Genomic DNA, 9,829 nt, shown 5'->3' with positions numbered 1-9,829 from the left:
GATCGAGCTTCTTGTTCTTAAGAAAGACGGTGAGTAACGCACACAGAGTGCGTTCGGTGTGCTTGAGACCAACCTGGGGCACGAATTCGAAGGTTCTGACGGCGTGATCGATCATGCCGGCGTCGGAGTAGAGGGTGAGGATGCGGATGAGGAAGCCCTCGGATCGGGGGAGGGTCGGGTCGGACTTCTGGGCCTCGAGGATCCGCTCGATGAGGTCGCGGCGGTGGCGGTTGGAGCCGGCGAGCTTTTGGATGGAGAGCTTGTAGATGGAGCGGTCTCCGTGGAATTTGGGGGCGGAGGCGGAGGATTGGAAGAGGTCGGCGATGCGTTCGGGGTTCGATTCGGAGCGGATGAGGGTTTTGGTGCGGGCGACGGGATCCGATGAGGAGGAGGAGGAGGAAGAAGGAGCGGCCTTTTCGACAAATTTGGCGATGGAGGAGAGCTGGGGTTTTGGGGATTTTCTCAGGGCTGCGGCGGACGCCATTAGAGCAGAGAGAGTGGGGTTTAGGGGCTTTGAGCGTTTTGAGGGCGAGGGCGAGGGCGAGGGCGGAGGGGTTTCGTTCTTTTATTTGACTAAATAGCACTTTAGTACCCATATGGCTATTCGACTTTGCAATTATATACCCTATGTGTTTTTTGAGTACCTTATTGTTTTTTTAAGTTGCACTTTAGAAGCTTTCTTTTAGTTAAATGATGGAATGTTTTGAAAATACTAACTTTAGGAATATAGTTGACCATTTTTCAGCACATATGGAAAAAATTTAGAGGGAATTTTTTTTCTTCCAATTTTTAAGGATATTTCGATGTTTAATTATCAGAGGGTAGTAATGTGTTACTTTTCGAAACAGTAGGATATTTAAATATCAAGGGGGAAAAAAAAGGTATGTAAGTGCTTTGTCGTGAAAACTATAAGTGATATATGGCCTTCTTATTTGGGAGCTGGACTTTCCTTTGGGGTGACCGGGTGAGTTTGTGTATTATGTCTGAACTTATGGAAGTGAGGGAGCAATTTTTTCAATATTTTCACGGCATTTCTAGACAAAAGTAGTTTTATTTATTTTTTCAAAGAGGGAGGTGGGGAATGAAGGTGCAGAAGTAAATATGGCATCCAGAATTAAATTTTTTTTTGGGTTTGCAACATTAATTAAGACGTGCAAACAAATTTACATTTAGCAGATTAAAAAAACTACAGGAAAATACTGTAGTGAATTTGGTGGGATAAAATGACGCATCCTCTAAAATAGGAAATTAAAAATAAAATAAAAACAAAGCTCATTAAACAATTCTTTCCTGCTCGAAATAGGGAAACAATCTACACCCACATTTCCCTATGGGGTAAAATCACGTAGCATTTACACCCATGGTTTTTCAACCAAGAAAAAAACGTGCATGGAAATTCATTTTCCACAAATTCATACTGGCAGCATTCAGCACTGAAACTTATTTACCAATTACATTGTAGATAAAATCCATGAGAACTCTGGCACCTTAAAAAACACATGTGAGTTTTACGGCAACAAGAGATTTGCCATCTCAACATTCAAATGCCTGATGGTACAAGATTCCAATAAATCACAAAGGAGAAGATTTCAAAGATGTAGCGTCAATCACATATTAGATCTATCATCTTAAAGCAACAGTCGACAGTCATTACAAATTGCTATCTTACACCACCAAGATCTTCCATGGTTACAAGCCAATTCAACATTGACCTGGACATCAACACATCAAAGTAAATCTCACCAACATCTCTTGAGTAAAGAGTCTATCACTTGAAATTATTTACCACCAACAAAATCCGGAAAATGAAGTCTGTTGACATCGAAGAGTTTTTACCCTTTGCTTGGACAAAATCCTGATGTTCTTGCGGCATTTGGCTTGAAGTAAATAGCTATTGCTGCCACCTACAGAGGATGGATATCACAAGGACAAATTTTTAAAAGGATACTTTTTTCAATTTTATATAGCAAAAACGACCTCATGAGAAAATAATCTGCAAAACCGACCCTTTTCTTCGGAAAAGGGTCAGACTGCCGTCGCGAAGTTTTTCGAGCTACACGGAACTACTAGTCCCGTGTAATTCGGCCAGCAATTGAAATGCACGGGACTAGCAGTCCCGTGCATTTCATTCTTCTCTCGAGATCAATTGTAGAAGAAGAAGCACGGGACTGTTAGTCCAGTGCATTTCAATTGCTGGCCAAACTACACGGGACTGGCAGTCCCGTGTAGCTTGAAAAACTTCGTGACTGCAAAACCGATCTTTTCCGAAGAAAAGGGTCGGTTTTGCAGATTATTTTCTGATGAGCTCGTTTTTGCTATATAAAATTGAAAAAAAAGGTTCATTTTAAAAATCTGTCCATATCACAATGTTAGGCAATGATTTGATAGTTTAATATGATCAAAGGTTAAGGCAAAGAGTTCTTACACATACATCATTCTTTTCGTTTGGCAAGAACCTGTTTATCTGGCAAGAACCTGTCCATTGACGACATTCCCGCAGCATTGTGCTGGTTATTCAACTGCTTGAAGCCAAGTTTGTTCGTCGCTTGTGTTGCTTCAAGCCTACTCACTATTTCTCTGTGATTGAATTAGAAACTAGCAGATTTGTGGAGACCATAAATTTCAGTTGAAGCTAAGTTTAAAACACAACCCGGCTCATTTAAGCTTGTCCTGAACCTAACCGGTTAATAAATGGGTCAGACTACCCAACCCATTTATTAAACGGGTACCCGAACGCCCCAAAGTTTTTTTCATCGAGGAATCAAGTGATGACCCAAGTTACCCATATGACTTTTTGAGAAACCGAAATCAGGGATCCACATGCAAACTATGTAGGTGACATGATTATGAGTAGACTATGTAGGTGACATGATTATGAGTATGTGACTGTGGACTGTAACTATCAAAGTTCTTTGAAATCTAGAATGCTGCAATGAATGTTGTCTATAAAAAAACCCTCCTGACTTTGAATGATTAATATGCAACTCCTCATAACTTTTAAAATATCAGAAAGTTTAGGGGATCCACAATGTCCTTCTGACTTATTAGATCAGCATGTGCTGGCTATCCACCGCCAAAATGAAGGTCGAGATAATGTTGAGGGGGGTCATTCATAAATTCAACAAAGGTGGTTCAAGAAGAGAAAGATCATCAAGCATCGGGGTAGGATTTTCAGAAAAACAGAACCGACCGCTGCGACGGTTTTGTTTCTCTGCAAACCTCACCCAAAACTTGGTTGTTTTTTCTTCTTCTTTTTCCCGCGGATAGAAAATAACATCTTTACGTCATGCAATCTTCTTGCTATTGACGTGTACTTTGTAACACATAGTGTCACATAGTCTTTTTTTGCTTCTACTTCGTGTCTCAACAGTTTCCTAGCACATGGAGGGGCTCTTTAAGGAGCAACACGTGCTCTGTTGTAGCTTTTCTGTTTCTCTAAAACAGAAAAAGTAAACCGACTCCTAAGACATTTCTGTTTCTCTAAAACATCACCTCAAGACTTTACTGTTTTTTACTTCTTTTTTCTGCGGATAGAAAACAACATCTTCTTAAGTTTTAATGGTTTTGTCCAAAGTTAAATTTATTCGAGTTTATTTATTTTTATTTTCTGGGTTCTGCTAGATCCACAATGTATTTCTAATGCGCCATCGCATTAGATCAGTATGTCCCGACAATCCTTTACGAAAGTGAAGGTAAGGATCAGGTCGAGGGGATCATTCAAGAATCTAACCAATGCGGTTTAAGAACGGAAGAATTGCTATGCTTGAGGTGAGGTTTCCCAAGAAATTGAACTGACCTGACAATGGTCCTATTTTCTTAGAAAACCTAAGCTCAAGACTCGGCCATTTTTCTCATCTTTTTCTTTCCCATGAAGAGAAAGTAACAAGAAACTTTAGGACGACCTGGTCGGTCTCTTAGATTGTCCCAGCATCTTCTTGATGTCACACAGTCTTTTTACAACTGCTGTGTGTCACTACTTTGCAACGCATCGAGCGCCACGCGATCTTTTCAGCTTCTGGTATGTGGAGAACATAACAATTCTCATTTGAAACTAAGTTTACAACACATAATTAATATGAGGACCATTAGCTGTGGGGATTGAAATTAAGTATTAAATCATTCGGATTCATATATTATACCCAAAAACTTAACCCGAAGCATAGTTTTGTAATGCTTAAGTTAGAAGTTAAAACCTTGATATTCATATATGCATCTGAATTTTTAGCTATAATTGCATTTTATCTGTATTAGATCCCAAAACTATGTAAGTATCTGTATCCACATACACCAATTTAGTATTAATGGTTGCATCTGTAACAGATACGGATGGATGCAGATTGGTTTAGATAAGTCTGAACTCATTTGCACCTTTGCGTATGAGTTTACGGGCAATCATGTCATTGCATATAAGAAAATATGATTTGGTGACCACACTATTCATACCACAACATCTCTTTTAGGAATGCATACATCTGGCTTATATATTTCAAGTCTGTTAAGTACTCGTTCTCCTTTTGATTTTTATTCTCAAATGGATAGAAACCTATTGAGAATTTGATCCTAAAATAAAACAAGGTGAAAATTCTTCTTCTGCCACATGATTGGAAAGTAGGATAAGGGACAAGACCTTACGCCCCGTGTCATTGTGAAACAGCTGTAGGGAATGCATATCATATAGTAACATTAATGTCAACACGCGTAAATGAAATTTCATCAAGTAATACATCTTTATTTATGTAGAGATTTTGCTTCATAACTTAGAAATTGCCATGCTATGGATATTCCATTGCTTCATTATTTTAGGAAAGAGCTACCTTAGGAAGGTACAGGACTTGAGTTTGGAACTTGTCGTTTGCCTTTCCAGAGGGATAACCAACAATAAATGTTTAATTAATAACTGTACTATAGAACATCACTCAACATCATTTTACCAAATAACTCAATTATTGCCTGTTTGTTTGCTAATTTTTTGGGGTTGTAATACTGTAGAAGTCAGATGCTACAATATTGCTCCCTAATTGCTCTGTTTGGTTTATTCAAATGAGTGCGGTTACTGTAGCTGAGTTGGTGCTATTGTAGCTGAGTTGGTGCTATTGTAGCTGAGTTGGCAAACCCTCAGCATTTCTCAGCAAGAAGCAGGGAATGGGCTCGCATTACCATAACTATCAGAAACAGCTGGACACTCAATTCCTCATTACTGTAACTACTGCACGTTTTTACAAAAAGTAACCAAACAGGCCCTTAACCATTCTGCTACACAGTTGGAAGCAAGAGTGTATATTGTGGGAATGTGGCTACAGTTGCTCAGCACTTTCAGTATGGAGAGGTTGGGACTGGGCTGATTGTCCCATAATGCTTGAATGATCTTCGGTGCAAGTTTGACATGCTTATCTTTTGGGACTTTTTTGTTATCAGTTGGTAACATTACTAGAAGGTGCCAGTTGTTTGGAGGATGTTACATTTCCATTTTGTTGCTGTACATATATGAACAATAAGTCTATAACAAGACTACACTCTAGGACTGAGAATGTACTCTTTAACATGTATCCAGTCCTTTTCTGGGTGCCTGCTTGGTTGCTTTTTGTAAAAACGTGCAGTAGGCCAATAGCTACAGTAACGATGAGTTGAGTGATACAACTGTTTCTGTCAGCTACAGTAACACGAGCTCATTTCTCGCCATCCTGCTGAGAAATGCTGAGGCTCTGCCAACTCAACTACAGCAGCGCCAACTTAGCTACAGTAACCACACCCATTTGAACAAACCAAACTGAGGAGTTGGGGGTAACAATGTAGCACTTGACTTCTACAATATTACACCCCCAAAAAATAGGCAAACAAACAAGCCCATCATTTGAGGTCCCATCATTTGTCAGGAAAAAAGATCAATGATGTCAATAAATTAATACCAAAACATAAAACAAATAGAAGTCTTGCTCAAACTAATTGCGTCATTCCAGAAGCATAAGTATTGCATTTACAAGACCATGAACCTATATCCAACAGGAAATATTCTAGTCTTTGAAATGCATGAAACAGCAAATTGTCTCTTTTTTAACTAAGAACCACACAACCTTTTTCAGTCTTTTAAGAAAAAGGAATAAAATTATCTAGTTACTAATGAGTAATGGTAAAACGAAGTGTGCAAACAGGATACAGATAATTTGATAACGAATAATGATCTGGAAGATCATAGAATATTTAAGATGACAAATGTGAACTTGTCCCCAACTAGATTTGGGAACAAGAGCAGCCAGTGCACTTTTAAGACTAATTTACAGGTTTAGTGAAGTTTAATTTGATATAAAAGCTTGAAAAGATTCTCATGTAAAGCTCAGATAACTTGCCTTTATGACAAAAAAAGAGATTCCAAATATTCATCCACATAAGCAAGGCATGGCCAATGATCTGTTCTGATTCGAACCAATGTTGTAACTTCACCTACTTCCATCTGGAAAAGGAGATGGAATCTTGGTGGCAGGAAAATCAAAACAAGAATAATACCCATGTTCCTCTTCCCAATAGACCGAACACTTCTGGTATCAGGTACATCTCGATCATACTCAAGCTGAAGAGGTTTGTCTTCTGAATATGGTACTAGATTATCGGTTTCTGAATATGGTACCAAAGCATCAGCTCTAGGTTGAGAAAAACTATCAGAATCATCCCCCCATAAAATATTTCTGATAATACCATGATTCTTTACCATATCCATGAGTGGCTCACCAATAATACTGACAACAAAGGGAGCTAGATATCTCTCAATAGAATTGATCAAAGAGTCAGGAGTTATTTCAAGAAGCTTCACAGATCTCGTGCCACTAATTGCGGCAACCCCTTTCCCTCCACTCAGTGAAAATGTTTCACGTCCTGTATTTGCAGAATTTCCACAAGCTTCCCATAAAGCATGAAATAGATCCAAATAGTACTCAGGAATCTCGTCTGTCACATCAGGAGGTAAGCTAGCCCTGAGAAACATATCCTCAATACCTACAGAGACACTTTGAAGTGAACCAGAGACAATCTGCCCATTCTCGACATTTGCCTTGATTGAAATATCAACCAGGCCAGGCATTGGTTCTCGAGGTTCCAGCTCAATGGTCACCAATGCTCGGAAACTTGAGTTTTCCTCCAAATCATTTCCAACTGGCACTATCTCAGATCCAGTCTTTGGAGGCTCACCGAGAAGAAAAGGGACTCGAGCGGGTGGAATTGACCCATATTTTGCTGAGGATGAAAAAGTGAGTGTAATTGCATATAAGGCAGGTAAACCATCTACCCCATCCAAGCCCAAGGCAGACGAATCAACTTCCCATATACAACTAAATGGTTCAGATTCGAACGACAGTATGCAAGGAATACTTATTTTTATGGGAGACATGTGTCGATAATCTGGAATACATGCAAAATGCCTCCTTAGGACTTCTACTATTTCTGCAACCTTTGAATCCATCACCCTTAGTGGCTCTGGTGGCAGGCTGATCCTCTCTAAACTAACTTCACTATCTCTTTCAGGTTCTGTTGGTTTGGCATTGTCTTCTCCTGATTGTGTAGGAGGAACAGTGACATTTCCTATGCCAACGAAAACACTGACTTCGTTGTTTCCAGTGTCCAAATTAGGTAATGCTAATGACCATGTTTGTTTGACAACTAATGGGATGACTCTCTCGAGATGAATATATGAAGGCAGTCCTGAAAACTTCTTGAGGTCTTGTGAAGGTTGAGGAGAAGGAACCTGAAAGAATGAACCCGGGTGGGGTGCAGCCATTCCTGGAGTCTGACCACCGAGATCGAGAATGTGCCGGAGCTTCTTCCCCGGAATACAAAGAAGCATCCTCAAGTAAATCCTAAATCATTTATAGTAGATGTAAGATACTTAACTCCAAATTATATTCCTTCCTTACTACAACAATGTCTTACATTGGAATAGATAATTGATCTGGAGCAACGTGATACCTTCATTTAAAAACCAATCTGAGTCTTTTATGACTTTTAATCTGTTTCCTTATCTCTTTCTTCCTCTTTCTTCATATATATTCTGGATCTATTCTTTTTAGTTAATATAATAATTTTGTTGAACATCTTGTCTTTCTGACTCAAGAAGATACAAAACAATTCATATATATTTTTAGAATTACACTTAAATCATTGTATCACATTGCAGTGTATCAAACTCTAGAATTATAATATGAGCCCAGCTATATGAGGGGTATAGCAAATTAGATAAAGTTATTATTTGCATATAGTTCAACATTTAGATTGAACATGTGAACTGTTTCTAAACCAAGCAACAACAACAACAACAACAAGGAAAAAGTCGAAACAAGAGGACGAGAGCAAAAACAAGAAGGCAGTTACCTAGCATTGTCTCGGACCTCCAAGTCAGGAAAGTACTGGCAAGTGAAAGCAAGGAGGTGAGAGAGACCAACAAACACTCTGGAACTATGGTGATGCTTCAACATCAATCTACAAATGCCTAAAACTTTGCTTCCTTGAGACCATGATTGCAACCCAGTATCCGGGCCATGCTTCTCTACGAGAAAGACGATATGCTTAGCGAGCAACTCCAGTAGGCCACGAGGAGGCACCGCATCACTTGAACCAATTCTCTCAAAGATCGGGAAATATGAAGTCAGACGATAATTTGTTTCGAGTTTAGGGAGCAAATGTTCATCAAATGTCTGAAGCAACCTCTCTCCCACCTCCCTATGGGCCTTGCATTGCAACAACCTATCGACAAAAGTGGCTATCACTGGAACCAATCCTCGATGTTCCCGTGCCAGCTTCACCAACATGACCTGCAAAGACAATGCATCCTAACTAAATTTTTACCATTCATGTAAAATAAAGCTTTTCCTAGTAACAATGCAATGTTATAGTACCTTCAAAGTGCAGAAAATAGTAGATCCTACGAGATTACCAAACCTATTGAAGGTCAAACTAATATTACGATGTGGTGCCACTCCAATCAAGAACTTGTGAAGGGTCCTAAAGGCCACAGCCGTCTCAGTACTCGACGGAGGTAACCACTTAAAACCCGAAACACAAACCAATCCATCCTCAAACAACTTCACCACCGAAACTTTCTCTTTATCTCCATCCTCCTCAATCTTCGCAGCAACATGAGCCATTGCATCTAATTTAGAAGCCTTCAATGCTAAAGGATCAAAAACACTAGGATAAAAGCTAGGCACCATTTTAACAAGAGACTCCTTCCCACTAACAATCATCGGCGAACCCATAAGCCAATGAATTGCCAAAATCCTAAACACGAGTGGATGATGAACATCCTTGGGTATCAAAGCCAGCCTCTTCGCAATCCCTAATTCATCATCAGGAAACCTCGAATGCAACACAAGAACAGCATGGCACAGCAAAGGATCATACGAACAAATCATCCCCGAGAACTGCACCTTCAACAGAGAAGCCACTGCCGGAATATAGCTCTCCAGAGCTCCAGCAATCTCAACCAGCATCGAAACCAGATGCATGGTCCCCTGAGGAGTCAACCCTTGCGGCCGTTCAAGCAAAAACGCCATAACCCGTCGAATCTCCCTCAAATTCTGATCCGTCGGCCTCAAATTCCTCTCCCCTTCTCCCTCCTCAAACAAGGACTGAGGCACATTAAATGGCAATAGAGTCATTTTACTCGACAGAACCGAGCTCGTGGACGATAGCAATCCGTACTTAACCACATTCTTGACAACCGCGGCAAGCAAAAGGATGTAGCTTTGAGAAGCGTGCGTCCGCTCGCTCTGAGCGAGAGACCAGAGATGACCAGTGACCGAGGACAGAAGGCAAGGAAAGGCGAGCTCGAGCTCGCGAAGGCACT

General features: G+C 40.1%; 2 protein-coding genes across 2 annotated transcripts in view; both read right to left on the bottom strand.

Moving 5' to 3' along the window:
- LOC109820583 (pentatricopeptide repeat-containing protein At1g11630, mitochondrial-like) overlaps positions 1-543 on the bottom strand; it is a 7,641-nt gene extending 7,098 nt beyond the window's left edge. Inside the window, exon 1 of the mRNA XM_020386743.1 lies at positions 1-543. This exon is cut by the window's left edge and continues 750 nt beyond it. Within this exon, the coding sequence (XP_020242332.1) occupies positions 1-484 (484 nt within the window). The 5' untranslated portion in view covers positions 485-543.
- The window catches only part of LOC109831483, an 8,682-nt gene continuing 440 nt past the window's right edge, over positions 1,588-9,829 (bottom strand). The window contains 3 exon segments of the mRNA XM_020398817.1: positions 1,588-7,844; positions 8,356-8,795; positions 8,880-9,829. The exon segment at positions 8,880-9,829 is cut by the window's right edge and continues 11 nt beyond it. Of these exon segments, the coding sequence (XP_020254406.1) occupies positions 6,347-7,844; positions 8,356-8,795; positions 8,880-9,829 (2,888 nt within the window). The 3' untranslated portion in view covers positions 1,588-6,346.

This window comes from Asparagus officinalis, chromosome 1 (assembly GCF_001876935.1).
Source record: "Asparagus officinalis chromosome 1, Aspof.V1, whole genome shotgun sequence".
In the NCBI taxonomy this organism is placed as follows: domain Eukaryota; kingdom Viridiplantae; phylum Streptophyta; class Magnoliopsida; order Asparagales; family Asparagaceae; genus Asparagus; species Asparagus officinalis.
This window is presented reverse-complemented; position numbering and strand designations above follow the sequence as displayed.